General features: G+C 43.0%; 1 protein-coding gene across 2 annotated transcripts in view; it reads left to right on the top strand.

The window, feature by feature from the left end:
* ACVR1 (activin A receptor type 1) overlaps positions 1–18006 on the top strand; it is a 124146-nt gene that overhangs the window by 81783 nt on the left and 24357 nt on the right. For both annotated transcript variants that reach the window (XM_057746048.1, XM_057746049.1), the window contains 3 exons: positions 8108–8371; positions 10528–10739; positions 13678–13777. In XM_057746048.1, the coding sequence (XP_057602031.1) occupies positions 8108–8371; positions 10528–10739; positions 13678–13777 (576 nt within the window). The remainder of the gene's footprint in view (positions 1–8107; positions 8372–10527; positions 10740–13677; positions 13778–18006) is intronic.

Here is an 18006-nt window from a genome sequence, read left to right as displayed (position 1 = left end):
AGGCTTGGCACACTGATGTGGATGGAAGCAGGCTCTGGAAGGAAATACTTCTGAAATGACTGGTGGTGCGAAAGCTACTATTTAAAAGTGACCCTTCTTAGAGTCTTGGGTTATCTTTAGGCCGTCAGTGCTCTGCAGCCACAGGAGTCAAAGGGAGTCTGCGGAAACTCTGGCCTGTTGCTCTCGCCTTGGTTTGTGTTTAGATATTCTTGCTCCCCAGCCAGTGGCCTCGTGACACATCTCAGATTTAGCTGCCTTTCTTCTGCCAAGGTCCAAGATCACTGTGGAAGCCGGCCATGGTGTGCAGTGCCACAGAGATGGGGGCGCGTGGGGGAGGGGGAGGGAGTGTGTGTTTGAAAAGCCAGTTCTGGTTCATCGTACTTTGAAGACGGCTTTCTGTTTCTACCTTGAGTGTAGGCACCTGGAACTCAGGGGTAAATGAGAATAAGTTCAAAATGACCCATGCTCAACTGTCTCATGGTGACTGTAGAGGCTTTAGTCTATTATGAGGAAGCCAGTCTTCTTAAGTGCATTGAATTTGGGAGTTAATGAATTCTGGTGGCCCATGTTAATTAGACTGATGGGGTAAAGACGTAGGCAAAGCAAAGATCAAGTTATAAAGACTGGAATACAGATGCCCAAAGCATGTATTCATGGGACTGAAGACATGGGACTCCTACTTTCTTTGACCTTTCATGGAGTTTTGGACCTGGTAGGGCCTTGGGATATGATTGGGAAGTTGGGAGGGAAGGAAGCAGAAATTTCAGAGGCTTGGGCCCTGCCCTAGTTTTTCACCCCTGGATATCTTGATCTCTTTGGCTTCATTTGGGCTGGAGAGAAAAGTCTGGGAATGGCCTTGTTCCCTCTGTGCTTTCGTCTGGGATGGGGTGGGGTGGGGAGCTAGAGAGAAGGAATTTAGCTGAATTTGACTAATTCTAGACGTTTTCGCCTTTAGCTCTGGGTGCCATGATGTCTAGAGGCTGGTATTGTAAGACTGCTGTTAACAAATTGGAGCCCTGCCCATCTTTTGAAGGGTTTACCTCTGTGGTTTGAAAGCTTCCGGAAAGGGTGTGGGGGTGTGGTGGCAGCTGGCTGATGGTAAGCAGAGCAAAGATTGGCAACCTTGGAGGCTCTGTCCCCAATTCCCAGGGAAAAAGGTTGAGGGGGGCAGTGGAGGGGAAATGGAAGTGGCAGCTGGGCGCGCCTGCTCTGCTGTCCCGTCCCGTGTGCAGCCCTGTTTAAGGTTTCCCGTAAAACCAGAATTTTCAACATAGAGCCTGGGTAGGAAACCCTCACTGGAGCGGCCAGGCACTCCCCAGATACCCTAGGGAGAAGGCGGAGACAACCCAAAAGAGCCAGGAACACCTCTTCCCACACTGTGACCAGAGCTTCTAGCCTGAGACATGCTATACCGCGTCACTGGCTGTCCTGATCTGAACAAGGAGTGACTTCTCTGAAATGTGTATAATTCCCCGGCTTCTTCCCCCTCCTTGCATCTGTGGTCGTCTCTGTTACTCTCCCAACAAGTGGGGCTTCGCTCAGACGCAAGAATTGTCAGTAGTCTGTGGGGCTGGGGTGGGGTGGGGCCGTATTGTGGTCTCTGGAAGAATTCCTTAATTAGGTACTTTTCATCAGGCCTCGTAATCATTTGTTTCTCTGAAGCGATGATTCAAAAAGTTTGAAGACAGAATGAAGAGAGGGGTCATTATTTCCTCCCACATGAAGGAGCTGCTTCACAGACATGGCCCATGTGTTGACGCTAAGTCTTTGCTACGTTCAGGGAATCATAAAAAGCATGGAAGAGACAGACCAGTATTGTCTTAGGTCAGTACCCCACGATGCTCTTTAACTTGTTAGTCACTTCAGCACAGACCGAGTTTTCGGGCTTTGAAATAGAAGGTGTGGCTGCTGCAATAGGCTTAATTTACAGGGATTATTTCAGAGACAGGGAGTCAGCCCAGACACAGAATAAACATACGGAACTCCCCCCCCACCGCCAGCTTCGCAGTTCAAATGCAGGGTGACTTAGGAATCCTTATCACCTTCAGCAAAGCAAGAAGAGGAAAATGATGTAATTCACTCTTCCTCACTCCCTGCTGAAAATGCCATTATTTTCACTGATAAGAGAAACCCGGCAGCAGAGACCAGGGGCGTCTTTTCCCCTGCTGAGCGGGCGAGTCCCGCGTGAGCTCCCTGAACGGGCTGGGGCCGCGGAGCTCGCTGTGTGCTGACCACCCGGATCCCACCCTGATCACCGTAGCATCACAGCAGCTGGAAGTCCTCCAGTCAGTCATCCGGGGAAGGACCTCCCATAAACGCCCTGCAGTTTTCTTGATGTATTAAATAACTCTTTGTCTTCAGAACTCTTACATTTTACCTCTTTCTTGCAACACACAAACAAGTAAACACAAAACCTACCACCCCACAAAAAGTACTCATTTTCCACACCCGTAAGCCCAGGTAGCTGAGCAGGTGTGACGCTGTGGTGCGCTCCTGTAGGGAGAAGGGGTGTGCACAGACATGTTGGCCCAGTGACTAAGCCCTGCCTGACGAGCTCTCATTTAAAGACTTTATAGGCTCAGTCTGCTTTGAAAACCAGCATCATGTCTCTTCCCACCTCTAAATCCTGTCTGCGAGGAGAAAATTCATTCTGAAGCAGCGTTCATCAGGCTTGCCCTCCTGCCACGTGGTGAGGCCGTGGCAGAGGGTATCGCGGTGGGCAGAGCAGGCTCCGCGCCTCCCCTCACGGGGCTCACAGTCTGCAGGGAAGACGTGACGGTCCGCAGACCTGCAGACCCACGTGTGTGAGTGCAGACCGGTGGCTCCTGCTTTACACTTGGGTTTGTGAACGAAGGCTTCTCTGAGGAGATAACAGCTGAGGTGAGATCTGAAGGCGGGTGGGGGTGTCGGCAGGGAGGCAGCTGAGCAGAGGCAGAAAGCAGGTGAACCAGGACTCTTGTAGGCCAGGATGACCATTGTGGTCCCCCCCCCTTTTTGGGGGGGGGGTGCGGGGAGGGAAGCTTGTGGGATCGTAGTTCCCTGACCAGGGATCGAACCTGGGCCACGGCCGTGAAAGCACCTAGTCCTAACCACAGGACCGCCAGGGAATTCCCTGTGTATCTCCCTTTTTAGGGTCATGGAATCAGGCTTTGTAGATCTGAATGGCGGCGCCATTAGCTCAGTGAGGGAACACTGGAGGAAGAACACATTCCGAGTGGAGGCATCATTAGCTCACAGTCGTGGAAACCCTACAGTCATTTTTGTTCCTGTTATTCTCCTTTATATGTGATCCCATTCAAATGCCTTTATGCTCTTTCTTAACTCCTGGAACATATTTTCTTCTTGGCTTTTACAACTTTACCAAGTATCAATTTCTCTGATCGGGAAAAAAAATGATTTAGTTTCCCTAAGTGAATGTTTTATAATGAGAGCATTTAGGCACTTGGATGTCTTTTATTTCTGAGCAAAGAGCCTGCCTTCTTGCCAGACCATCAGATGCCCTTCACTAGGCATTCCGGACAGACCTTCGTGTTTCTGTCTTAGGAGCAGGCTTGCTGGCAGTGATACCTGGCGTTGCAAAATCCTTCCGTAAGCCTTTGTTTAATGCCAGAGATCTCAGATGCTTTCAGATTCTGGAGAGGTGCCACACTGCACTCTCGGATTAGGAGCTGATGGAAGGACTCCCATATCCATGAGCCTAATATAAGCTGTCATTTCAAATGAATGAATCGTTTATACTGTTGGAAAGAGTCCAGGGATGTTTGGGGTTCCTTTTTTAGCCTATATAGTTCTGAGCTATTGGACTTTTATGACAGTAGTCTAATAACTGCATTGTTATTTGTGCTGCTTCGAGGTGAGCCTATGAGAAATTCAGCCTGTTCCTTTTGTTGACTCCTGGGATCGTAGCTACAGGCTGGTCGACTTGGAGCATTTTCTCATTTGTCTTTTGTGTCAGGGACTTTAGTGGGAAATGTGGGGTTTTGTGCACCATGTAGAATGATAATCCGTTGAAATGCTGTAGAGCATCCTGGAGTGCATGGCTGGGCAGGTGGGTGGCAGAACGTGGAGACCCACTTGCAGTTGTGCCCAGATTGCTCAAGTCCCACTTTAGACTTAAATGTGGGCACTCTCACTACGAGGCACGCGATCATCCCACACCGTGGACGGTCTTAAAGAGTCCTCGATGCTCTTTGCTGTGCCTCTGCCCCTGCTAGTCTAGGATTAGGCTGTGAGAGGAGGTGTGACCAGATGGTGAGCCTGAGTATTGACCAGAACAAGAAAAACCAAAAGATCTGGCCGCAGTGAACCCCTGGGATTCCAAGCCTGTGCCTGGCCTTTCAGAGCCAGCCCCGGATCCTTCCAGGTGGTGCCGAGGACTCCCTGCTGCTCCCAGCCAGACGTGGGCTGCAAGTGTGTTCACACGGGCCTGGTTCTGGGGCTGCAGAGGGCACAGGGTGCCAGCCACAACACTGAGTAATGCCGGGAGGTGCCTTTAGAACAAACAATGTGGGTGAGCTCCACACAGAGGGAATACCTCCAGCTTGATGTTTCAATTACTGAATTATTTAAATGAGTGTCAATTAGGTGGAGTAGACTGGCTGCCTTCTGCCAGGGTACTTCCTAGTTATTTGCACAGGCAAGTGTAAAATGCTTCATATCAGATGTGGTGCTTCCTGGCTGGACTGTTGAAAATCAGTCACAGAGGGTGATTACCCTTCCGTGGTGTTCCCTGATGTGTAGTGTATTTATATCCTGGTCTGAGAGATTAGAGGTCCGCAGACCCTTACTTGTGGCCCTAAAAAAGGCTTTGTGATAATTCTTACACCTCCCTGTCCCGCCAGCCTACCCCAAATAAGATATCACAGGCCCACACATGTTATGGTTATTCCTAAATTTTAACAGGACGGAAACAGTGAATCATAAGCATTTGGGGGCCTGCTGTGTTCCTTAGAATTGTGGATATGAAGATCTGAAAATGCTCCTACCTTGATTCTAACCTGCTTTGTTGAATTAGGAATCCTAGCTCAGAAACTCCTTTTGGCATCTCTTCGACTAATCCACTCTGTTGGATGAAATTGCCAAAGTGGCGTTTAAGTAATGTGTGTGCGTACGTGCAGACGTGTGCGTGGCTACATAGGGTCATCCTTATATTCTTGTGAATTTAGGGTCTTGGTTTTTATTTGGCTGTATATAAAAAAATTGATTCACAAAGGGCTCTGTTAGTTATATGGGAATGTGCAAATTAAATTAAGAAGGTTAAATGTTGCTGAGAAGCAAAATAGGAAGCAAAGTTGGTGAAGGTTTTGTACTTTCCCATTTGCTGAATGCTGAACTGAGCTCATGGTCCCTTCATATCAGAGATTGAGTTAATTATTACATATAATTAAGAGCTGTCTTCTTCTTTTTTGCTTTTTCCTGATTGTGGTGGGGAAGATATGAAAACCCTGGTTTTTTAGTTTGTGACCCCATAGGATAAGATCTGATTAAGCCTCCTTACGCCTGGATGCGCTGCAGAGTTGGGTGCAGTGCGTTGAATCTTACTAAAGATGGTATTTACTTGAGGCTGCTCAATTCTGGCAAAGTTCTCTAGGTTATAGTTTAAACATCTGTCAGACCATCCCCACATCCTTTCAGAAGCTAGAGACTTTGGAAAAGCAGTAGGCATCTTGTACCTGTGCATCTAGACGTTAGTTTGGGCTGGAACTTTAAGAGCAGAGTTCACTCTGAGGGCATATTAGAGAAATTATTATTGTTGTTGTTATCATTTTTTTAATTGACAATTTTTTATTGGAACCGCAGAGTGTCATTAGTTCTTTGATACCCTGGACCATCCATTTCCATAGGATCCGTGATGCGTGAGCCATCTATGGTGTAGAGTTGTGGTTTGCTCCTGTTCCTGGGGGACCGTAGGTGCAGTGCGCGAGTGATTCCTCAGTTCATTGTCAGTCCATGAGCAACTCCTCTCCTATATTACTTTCATTTTACCCCTTCATCCCAACACTGACCCCTCCTCCCCAACCCAGCATCAACAGATACAGCCTCTTTAATGTGTAAGTATGTATTTTTGGATATCAGTGACCTTTAAAAATTATTTAGTGTTCTAAAATACATGTCTGTGTTTCATATTTACATAAATTGCAGTATTGCACAGTTTTTAAACAGTCTTTTTAATTCTCTGCTGTGATCACAAATCAATACGACATCACTAACTCTGCCCCTCACCCCACCCATCCATTTTCCTCCAAAGAATCATCACCTGTTGGGCAGCAGAGTTGGCAGCCGTCAGTCCAGCTTTGTGCCATCTGAGAGTGGCAAGCGTGTCTAGACTCCCTAGAAATATTATCTTTCAACTTGCTTTTGGCAAGTATAAACTTTTTGCTGGATTATGTCAACAGATATATACATTTCTCGTCCTCATAGACTGGTGCTGGAATTTCTCTTGGATTTCTCTAGGCAGGGAAAAATAAAGACCATCCCCTGGCTCATTAAAGTTATTGCTCATTAAAAATGTCTGCGGGCTCTTGGTCCTCGGGGGTGAGTCTAGTGACATACATACACTGTCAGCGGCTATTTTGGATTTTCTGCTTTCAGGCATGTCTTTGCTCTTGGATGAGCCCCTTGTGGTTTTCAAAAGACCTAGCAAGTCAATTATAAATAGAAGGCTTGTGTCTGTGTGTCTGCATGCCCTTACTCTGTGGGACGAGGCACCCACATTACAGTGGGCAGTGAACTATTTTTCACTCATTTGAAGAGGGAAGAAGAAAGACGAAGGGTGCTTTTTCTCTTTTTGAGATAACCCACACCTCTACACACACCCACACAAATCTGTGTAAATGAACTTGACATTTTCAAAGACCTTACCTTAAGGTCTCCTCTCGAAAGCACAGCCATCCGACCTGTTATTTTAAGAAAGAAGCAGTTGTCTCACAGAGCTGTTACAGAGGGTTCAGGAATTAGAAGGCAGCCTCTCTGTGCTGTAGACCTTCGGAGGGAGTTTTAAAAGCTGATTCTCCTTATATGAACAGTGCTTTTGTGAAAGTGGCCTCATCAAACTAATCAGTGGCCTCCAGGACTTGGCTGTTTACATTCTGTCATCACTTTCCTTCCCCACTAGTGGAAATTGTTGGGAGCAGCAAGTCTGAACTAATTATTCTAACGAAGGAGGGGAAAAGAAAGAGTGATTTGAAAGATGAAACTGCAAATGAGTGTTTTCAGAAAGAGACAATTAGGAGGTCTGGTTAGGTGTGCTTCACTGATGATTCATTGTGCATCTTGGACCCACCTGTGTGGGCTCTTCCTTTGGTCCCGCTTGCTACCTTACTGTCCAAACATTGTTCTATTCCCTTGTCTTTTTGTACCCTCATCCTCAATAGTTGGTGCCAATTTTTTTTTTTTTTGCCTGTTGAAAATGTTTAAGCCGTGATGAATTCTTGCAGTAATTAATTTAAAAACTTCCGTGTCCTACTACTGAAAAATTAATCAAGATATTTAGCTGAAAATATTGAGAATATGGATTTGTAGTTATAGATTGTACATCCTTGTGAACTCTTACTATACTGGCGCATTTCTGAAGCAGACAGGTGATGGCAGGAACGTCAGCAGTCTTTGTGTTAGTAGTTGATGGAGATTCGTAGGGTGCCAGCAGGAGCTAGTATTAACAGATGCCATATATTTAGGGGCGTTTTTTCAATGACATAAAGTAAAGGTGATGAGTATTATGTTGTGGTAAAATATTTTATTTTGATTTAAGAATCGGGTTATGAGAGCCCATCAGACCAAAGATACCCTGAAAACCACAGTGGGAGAAGTTCATTTTCAGAAAGAAGCCTGTGGACAGATGATCACCATTCTTTGGCCTAGTATAGGACCTAAAAGAGTACCCCGCTCATATAAACACATTGATGTCTTAAGAGGCGATTATCAGGTCAGGTGAGAGATCCAAGAGAACAGAATATGGACATCATGGCCCGTGGTGTTGCTTCACCTGACTTTCTGTTCGGTTAATGTGTTTGTGGTCTTGGAGAGACTCTATCACACCCCCAATGGGGTTAAAACCCATGCAGTGATTTTTGTTGTTGTTGTTTTCCTCCCTCTCTCCCCTTTGCAGATGAGAAGCCCAAGGCAAACCCCAAACTTTACATGTGTGTCTGTGAAGGCCTCTCCTGTGGAAATGAGGACCACTGTGAAGGCCAGCAGTGCTTTTCCTCGCTGAGCATAAACGATGGCTTTCATGTCTACCAGAAAGGCTGCTTCCAGGTCTATGAGCAGGGGAAGATGACCTGTAAGACCCCGCCGTCACCTGGCCAAGCTGTGGAGTGCTGCCAAGGGGACTGGTGTAACAGGAACATCACGGCCCAGCTGCCCACTAAAGGTTCCCATGGACTTTTCTATTTCTAGATCAAGGGTTTTTGTTAGTATTGTCCTGATTCTGTGTGGGTTAAAGATGTAAGTAGCCACAAGGCTTTCCTCCTTACTCTTTGAACAGTGGGTGGCGAGGAGGAGAGAGGCACGGCCTTTTGGAATCTACAAGGAGGATGGATGTTTTCAGGAAAGTAAGCAAGGCGATGTCTACCTTGGGGACAGCTTGGCTGACCAGATCTCTCTTGGCGGTCATGAGCAGATGAACAGCTCCTGACATCCTTTTTCTGAAAGGAGCTATGATGTCATAATTTCTAAAACAGTTCTGCTTAGTAAATACTCATCTCTATGTTGAGGGTGTAGGGAGGAAAATGGAACATAAGACTCTGGCGTCTGAGTGGAATACCTTTCCTTCTTTATGAGGAAGGAGACGAGCTGTATCTGATGCCCAGCGATCTGTCACTGAAACTTGAAGCTGAGTAAGATTTCACATCAACCTTGTAGCTTATGTGGAATCTTCTCCGTATTATAGTCAACATGGATTTCAGTCCTCCCTTGAAACTGTTTCCCCATAAAATGAGCCCTGAATTGCTATCTCAGAGTCCCTACAAATATTAATGTACCTTGGTCTTTGTAGACTCAGTCCAAGCCAAGTTCATTCACTTAATATATAGTACATTTTTAATAGACATACTTAATCAATTTTGCACTCAGAAAAGAAGAAACAAACTGTCAGAGAGGCTACTAAGAGCATCCATGGCCAGAAATGTCAGCCAGCAAGGGAGGAGACAGAAAAATGGGGGGGAAAAATGGATACAAGATCATATTACATAATTCATAATTTTTGAAGTTATGGTCAGGACCTTAAGGCGTACAGAAAAGGTTAAAGTCTGATAAGCAAATAGCGTTGAATAATAAAAGAGATTTTTAAGAGCAAGATCTGGTATTTAATGGTTAAAACTAAAAGGGTACTTGGTGGAATAAACTTTTAAACCTTGTGAGTTAAATTGTTATTAATAGAGTGAATGGACCATGAAGAAATGTCTGCATTCAGGTAAAATCATATCTGCAGTGTGAGAAGTTTCTACCCTACAGAATGATCTGCCAGATTAGAGTTGTAATACAAAATTTATTTTCTTTACTTAAGGAGTTTCTAATTTAATTAGGGAGGCACAATATTTATAATTTAATGTTGTACATACTTAGTTTTACACTTTATCATACAAGTGACATGTACCGTGGAGTATTAAGTGCCAAGTAGATTAATTTGGATTTGGAAAGTTAAAAGAAATTTATAAAGGAAGTTTGGCTTGAGATTGGATGTCTGAAGGGGCCAGGGGCATGGAAAAAGTAAGACATACAAGGGGAAGAACAGGTCTTGGTGACATAATGTCAGGAAAGGGTCGGAAATTCAGAGGTGATTATTGCTTTGGGGTCTTTTAATTATGGGCCTTCACTATCCAACTGAGAAACTTTGATTTAACTCACTGGGCAAAGTGAATATTTGCTCGAGTGACATGTGAGTGTTCGAGTGAATGCACAAATGTTTGAATGGGTAATAATGTCTGAGCCAGAGAGTGAAATGAGTGATTAGGTGAATGGGTGAATCAATGATAGAATGTTTTGAGTGAGTGAATGCATGTTGAATAAGTGAGTTAACGAACACATACATGAATAGGTTCCTAGGCAGAGATCATGATGTACAAATAGCAATGAGAATTCAGCGACACACATCCAAGATACATTGAAGAGAGAGACCACAGATTGGGTAATTTGGTCTGAACTGAGATAGCACTTTCTCATAGGAATATTACAGCATGGTGCCTTGTCTGTAAGGGCTTGATGATAAAACATCCTTACAGATCAAACCCAAGTTAATAAGGATAGTATCAGAGATTTGTGTAGTACTTTATATTTTAAAAACACTTTGCACATAGATGCATTAATAAGTTGGTTCTCAGTGGAATTTTTTCAAACTCCTATTGTCTAAATGAATAACGGTTAAATGACTGGGCCGCTGGCCAGGTGTATTAGGAAGTCTTTTAGTTTTAACACTGTGGCTCGTGAGACTGCGTGATCAGGATCAGGAGCTGCTTGTTGGTTATGCTGTTAAATGACAAGTAAGCAATGATCCTTACAGCCGCTTACCATTCTCTCTCCCATCTCCAGGGAAATCCTTTCCTGGAACACAGAATTTCCACTTGGAGGTTGGCCTCATCATTCTGTCTGTAGTGTTCGCCGTATGCCTTCTAGCCTGCCTGCTGGGAGTTGCTTTTCGAAAATTTAAAAGGCGCAACCAAGAACGCCTCAATCCCAGAGATGTGGAGTACGGCACCATCGAGGGCCTCATCACCACCAATGTTGGAGACAGCACATTAGCAGTGAGTTTGTGGCCCCAGGGGACCCCACGTGTAACAAAGATGGCTGAAGATGCTTTCCTATGTCAGGACTGACATGCTAACCGGTAGCTAGTGACTGGACAGTGCACTCATGCTGCTGGTCACTTATGTCCTAAGCAAGTATATGCTGGCGCCCCCTATGTGACTTTAGTCTCCCCTATGTGAGAACATTTGTTTTAGACAGACATTGACAGTAAATGAGGGAGTGGATTTATTGGAGTCGATTCCTGGTATTTTTCTTCGGGGAGTAAGGGGACAGGGATAGACAGTGGTTGCCTATAATGTTGATGGTGGAGGGGCTTGGAGTTTATGGTACTCCCTCAATTTGTAGCAATAATAGTGCTTTCAACAAAAGCACCTTTTGCTTAATATTAAAAATCACTTTCCCTCCTAGATGACTTCAACACTCTAATTTAAGACGTTTAAAACCTGACATCCAAAAAAGCAGCTATTAAATTTTTCTGCTCCTGTGCTGCCCCCTTGTGGAGTGCACGCATTTGGTTAAACCAGTGCTGTCCAATGGAAATATGTGTGGCACGTATGTAATTTAAAATTTCTATAGCCATCTTTAAAAAAAAAAAAAAAACCTACAGGTGATATTAATTTGGGGAATATATTTAACCTAACATATAATTATTGTCATTTCAACATATAATCAAAGAATTATTATTTTTATTATTTTTTACCACCTAAAGAATTATTAGTGAGATCTTTTGCATCCTTTTTTTTAAAACTAAATTTTCAAAATCTGTTGTGTATTTTACATGTACAGCACGTATCGGTTCGGATCAGCCGTATTGCACTGTTTCAGTGTTCAAATATTTGATGGTAGCTGACACGGGCTGGGACATATCCCATCCTGCTGCCTTCCCCATCACTGGACCACAGTCAAGTGTACTTTTTTGTATGGAGAAAAAGGGAAGGAACCTTGTTTAGCTTCCTTTTACCCACCTATTTAATTGTGCGACAGTGAAGCTGGGAAAAGAGGAGATAAGGACATTTGATTCAAAAAGTTGAGAAATAAGTTTTTCTTTAGAAGTGTGCTTAGAAGTTTATTTCCAGTTTTAAGGCAAATTGAGTTCATTAAGGAAGATACAAGGCTGAATCTTGACAAAACTTTAGCAAAGCAAGATTCTGAGATAGAATAGTCAGAACTTTCTTCCTCAGAACATAATCACATTAGTGATTAGTTAACGTAACTAATCACATGGGGCACTGATAGGAATTGCTAGTATCAATTATTATTTAAATGGCTTCTATAATTTTGGAAGCAGAATGCTTTCAAATATGCTAAATTAGTCTTCTCAACTCAACCACTTTAGATGACAGTATATCATGATATAATGACACAGTAAACAACACTGTTTAAAACAAGTTGTCATTCTTGGTCTATATACTTGCTTATTTAAGTGATATCCTCATGTATATGACTCAGCAGTGCCTCTCTTACCAAACAGCTCCGCTACACTGAAGAAGAAGCCTTGGGATCCAAGAGTTGAAGTAGATGTTTGTTAGTCTTTGATTGATTTTTTTTCCCCCCCGCCCTGAAGTCTGTGAACTAGGTTTAGAACCAGGATTGTACGTTATGAAAAAGCAACACATTAGTTTTATTTTCAGTATTATTCTCTCAAAGAATTGAATGAATAAAGAGAAAAATGAACAGCAAAAGAGATAGCTAGGGAGATGCGAAACTCTACTTCTTACATTCAATTTCTTGTTGATTATCCATTTTGCAGCTCTTAAGGATTCTAAATTTCTTCCTTTAGATGTTCAGATTTTGGTAATTTTGCTGATCAACAGTACTTCACAGTGGTGCTCAGAGTAGTAAAAGACGGTGAAACTCAAACAGAGCACTGTATTACTTTAACAGGCCAGCTAAAATGTTTGGGAAAGGATGAGCTTTGGGGAGTGATAGCTCAACATTACTGCAACCTTCCCACAGTCACCATGGGCAAAGTATTGTTTCTTATAGATAATCCGTTCCTGATTCAAAAAGGCTTCTGCTTCTTAGCTTGTACTGAGAATAAGAAGGGAAGATTTATGAATGAATTAATTGGGAACCTTTTTTGTAGTGTGTTCATTTTTAGAAGTAGATTTGGGGCATGGTTTTCTGTTTTAATGAAAGTTATATTTTTTCTCCCCTCTGCTTTGTGGATAACTGACATCAAGAATGACATAGAGTATATGAAATCATGTGTGAGAAACTTCTGGAAATTGTAAAGCACTGTAGAATTTAAAGAATCTTTCATTCAATAAAAAAATTTTTTTTTAAAAAAGTGGACAGCTATTAACAAAAAGAAAGAAAGAAAGAAAGAAAGAAATGACATAGAGGTATTAATTTTGTGACTTGGTCCTCACCTACCTAAAAGGTAACCTCCATCCAGGTAGCCCTCTCTGCTTGAGTGTACCAGTTTGAGGACCCAGATGGCCACTGGAGTCTTTACAAGACAAACAACATTTGAGTCATTTGTTCATTATTCCTAATTCGTTTGTTCCTTATTAGAGTTCCTTAGTTGGTATGTCAACCAAAGCATCCTTTAATAGATATTCTGAGCAAGGCAGACTATGGTCAGTTTTGTTCAGCTCTTGCACTTGAAGGCCTTTGATTTTTTTTCTCCACTTGCTCTGCTATCTACTGCCTGCCCTTGGGCTCAGTTCTGCATCTTGGACTTTTTATTTACATCTTTGACTTTGTCCACTCAGCTTCTTTCCTTATATATTTTATTCTAAAACTCTGGATACGAGAAAGAACTACTCATCCCTCAGGAAAACCTGTCCCATATTAGGGAGAGTGCTAGCTTCTGGATTTCCTACGAAATAAAAGCAATCCTTCCTCTAGTGGGGCTTTCCATGCACGCTCATACTCAAACCTGGGAGCAGTTCCTCAATACTTTCTCTTTCTCCTTGTTTTGAACCACAGGACCTATTGGATCATTCTTGTACGTCGGGAAGTGGCTCTGGTCTTCCTTTTCTGGTACAAAGAACGGTGGCCCGTCAGATCACACTGCTGGAGTGTGTCGGTAATTCTTTTTTTCCCTTCCTTGGCGGGTTGTGTGCAATGATCGCTGTGGTTCTAGAAGTAGAGTGGACCTTGGAAAATCTGCTTTGTTTTGCCTCTTACTTGTTAAACATCAGGAGATGTGAGGTAGCCGTGTGGTATAGGTATGCCTCTAATCTGTGACTTGTGTTGGAGCACGTGAACTTGGTAAAGTTCTGTCAAAGGAGTCTGCCACTAGGTAGGATACAGAATGCCCAGCCAGAAGCTTTTAGTTTTAAGTAGACCCTTCAGGATGATGGGGATGCTTGAAAATGAACTAATATGGTTGCTTCTGACCATAAGCATTGGAGAATCTGATGTAAGTTGGCCTTTGGACAATAAACTTGATTGTTGCAATTTTCTACTTCCTCACTCTTCCCCTGCCTTAAAAAAAAAAATGAAATAAATGTATCAAAGCTACCCTTTATAACTGCTTTATTTAAACAAGAGCTATGCACCTTTCTCTGCGGCCTCTAACATTTTTTCCCATATTGGAATGTATTGAGATATAATCACAGTGTGTATATAATTTGTGGACCTGTTTTCGGTTTTAAGCTCACACACATTGTCATGTACACATCACAGGTATTTTAAAGATTGTGTAATTGCCTATTGAGTGATAACTGTAACAATACTACTTGAAAAATGTCTTGCACACATTGCTTCTTTTGAATGCACAGAACAAAATTCCAGAAATTGGGGTTCCTGGGTCAAAATCTGTGACTTTTTATGTCTTATGTATTGCTGGATTGCCCTCCAGGAAGATGGTGCAAAATGCCTGTTTTTTTTTTTTTAATAGAAGCCCTGATTTTTATTCGTTTTAGTTTTATGAGGTAGGCATTTGCAAATCACATGACAGTTTTCATTAATTTCTCCTTTAGATGGCGTGCAGGGGTGGCCACAGTAGCAGTAATGCGTTGGAAATGTCTCCACACTCTCCTCCTAGTTCTTCCCGTTTTGGGGGGGCTGGCTTTGCAGGTCTTGCCATCCATTGTTTTGCTTTTGGGAGGTGACAGGCCATCACAGGCTGCCTTTACCACTTGGCTGCTATCCTGTGACTTTTATTCCTGTTCTCATGGAAACCAGAACACCCCCAAATGCGGTAGTGGAAGCGGGGTGGGCAGAGGTAGGAAAAGCAGCAGCTGCCACCTGCAGGCACACAGGCGGCTGGGCAGGAGCCTCTTGCCTTTCCTCTAGGTCTGTAGCTACTGAGACTGCTTCTGAACTCCCACTTCATGCTTCTCCTCCACAGTGGACTGTGAGTAGAGAAAATAAAAATGGAAACGCTCCCAGTGTGCTCACTGCTTACAACCAGAGGTGTCCTCTTAGCAGCTAATATCCCATTTGATTATGAACAAGGGTAACTGGGTGGGGGAAGAAGGCAGTGAAGGGGGACTCCCGTCCCATGGCCACTCACCATTCACAGAGCAGCAGTGCTCAGAGATGGACCCCAGAGTCCAAGGTGCAAAATAATACTGCACCTTTAAAAATGCATAGTTTCTGGTTGTTATAGATTTTCTTGAGCATTTTTTGAAATAGTTTAAGTTCAGTTTTAGCATTTTATTGGTTCAGTGCTAAAGAGCCATGCCTTTCAGTAGCTTCTAGTTAGTGTTCATGTAGTACACCCTTGAATAAAAATGTATGTAATGGACTATTTGGATAGTATGTTATCATTTTTGGTTCAAAAACATGGGAAGTTGGACTAGATCAGTTGTTACAGATGGTGATCAGTGAACCTCCAGATTTCACCTGCTTTAGGGACTCCCTTTTGGGTCTCCAAGGCTGGGAACTTTTGGGCAGTTCTGCTTCTGTTTTCAGGGACTTCTGCATAAGGTTGTATTTGCAAAAAGCTTTTGACAACTTAAAAGCCTTTGAAAACCATTGAAGTAGGTTTCTGTTTCAATTCTGTCTGTTTACGCTGGCATTAATCTCTGTTTCCTTTAAAAAAAAAGGATTTAAGGCAACTGTACAGTAATGTCCACAATGCTCTGGGATATTTTTCTCTCCTTCCTAATGAGAATATAAGGACAAAGGGCAAATAAAGATACAGAATGCAACCAAAGGCAGGAAAGATCAGAGTTCCATTTTGTAGCTGCGGATTTTGTAGATCTTAGTACTAGCCTTCCTCTTAAACTATAGATGCCAGGCAATTGCTGTGACTTTATTCAGATTAATCGTGTGCTAAATAATATTTTTGTGGCTTGACAATGGCCCACAAAGACCACTCACTGGCTTCATTTAATGCTCTTTTGAATTAGTCATTGGTATTGGGCTGGCCAAAAAGTGCCTTCGGTTTTTAAGTAAAAATAAAAGACATTTTTCATTTTCACCAGGAACGTTATTGAACAGCGTATTCACCCTTTTGTTCCACTACCTTCTGCCGTTTTTCAGGCAACTTTGTAATTCCATCTTCCCAAAACTTTTTATCTTTTTGAGCAAAGAATTGTTCCAGCTACTTTTTACAGTCTTCCAGGGCATTGAAATTTTTTCCATTAAGAGAATTCTGTAAAGACCAAAATAAATGGAAATCTGAAGGTAACAATGTCTGGTGAATACGGCCGATGAATCAGAACTTCCCAGCCAAGCTATAACAGTTTTTACCTGGTCATCAAAGAAACATGAGGTCTTGCGTTATCCTGATGGAAGATTATGCGTTTTCTGTTGACTAATTCGGATGCTTTTTGTCGAGTGGTGCTTTCAGTTGGTCTAATTGGGAGCAGTTACTTGTTGGAATTAATCATTTGATTTTCTGGAAGGAGCTCATAGTAGAGGACTCCCTTCCAATCCCACCGTATACACAACATCACCTTCACCTTCTTTGGATGAAGAACCAGCTGGGTGCTGGTTCATTTCGTTTGCCCCACGATCTCTTCCATTTCACATTATTGAACAGTATCCACTTTTCATCGCCTGTCATAATTTGTTTTAAAAACGGAACGTTTCCATTACGTTTAAGTGGAGAATCACATATGGAAATATGGTCAAGAAGGTTTTTTTTGCTTAACTTATGTGGAACCCAAACATCAAAGCAATTAACATAACCAAACTGGTGCAAATGATTTTCAGTGTTTGATTTGGATATTTGGATATTTTGAGTATGTTGACTATTTCCCACATGGTATAATGTTGATTGTTCTCAGTGAATGTCTCAATTTGATTGCTATCAACTTCAGCTGGTCTACCTGACTGTGGAGCATCGTCCAGAGAAAAATCTCCAGCATGAAACCTCACAAACCACTTTTGACATGTTCGATCAGTCACAGAACCTTCTCCATACACTGCACAAATCTTTGTGTACATTTCAGTTACGTTTTGAAATAATAAATCATAATATGCTGAAAATGTTCATTTTTTTCATCTTCAGTATTAAAATAGCTACACAAAAGTTCACCAATTTTGATGTCTTTTTTTAAATGCACACTGATATGACAGCTGTCATATACAATCTAACAGAATTGTTTTGAATGAAGTTAAACACAACTAAATGCTACTAGAGCCATCTTAAAGAAAAAGAGAACGAATGAACCTTTCGGCCAACCCAGTATTTAGTAGGGACATTGCTTCCTGTAAGGGAATCTAGATTGAGCAGTTTTGGTTATGTTTCAGGACATAATCTGGACAGACATGCTTTCTCCCTCCATGTTTGGGTTCTCACCGGCTTAGTTTTCCAGCAGAGCGCTGTATTCCTGTATATGCAGGTGGTGCTGCAGCTGCTTATTACCAGCCGAGGTCCCCGGCAGCCACTTGCCTTGGTGGAAAGCCCCGCTGCCCTGCAACTCATATCTCCTGCCGCATCATTTTCTAGGTGCCGCATCTGTCTCTACCCTTGATTACACCCTGTGTTGATCGCCATAGTCTCGTGGTAATTCCCGCCTCCTCCCAACCTCCCCGATCACCTGCCTGTCATTAAGGAGACGAGTGGAAGCAGGAGCATGTCGTTGACAAGCTGACAGTTGTGCCGGGGCTGCAGGAGGGGGCACGCACTCGGTGGATCAGATCACAACTAGTCACCGTGTTTTGAAAATGTCTTCTCCAAGTGGCCTTTTCAGTGTCACCCATTTGTGGCATCACAGGGACGATCTCACAAGCAAACACCCATGACTAATGTCAGAAATCGGGACTGTTCTGGGATTATGTGTTTAAGACTTTGCAAATCCTCTTTTGAAATACATCCTCTGCCAAGAAATCCTTTACGGATGGCAGTAGCTGCCT

Source organism: Hippopotamus amphibius, chromosome 8 (genome assembly GCF_030028045.1).
Source record: "Hippopotamus amphibius kiboko isolate mHipAmp2 chromosome 8, mHipAmp2.hap2, whole genome shotgun sequence".
Taxonomy (NCBI): Eukaryota; Metazoa; Chordata; class Mammalia; order Artiodactyla; family Hippopotamidae; genus Hippopotamus; species Hippopotamus amphibius.
This window is presented reverse-complemented; position numbering and strand designations above follow the sequence as displayed.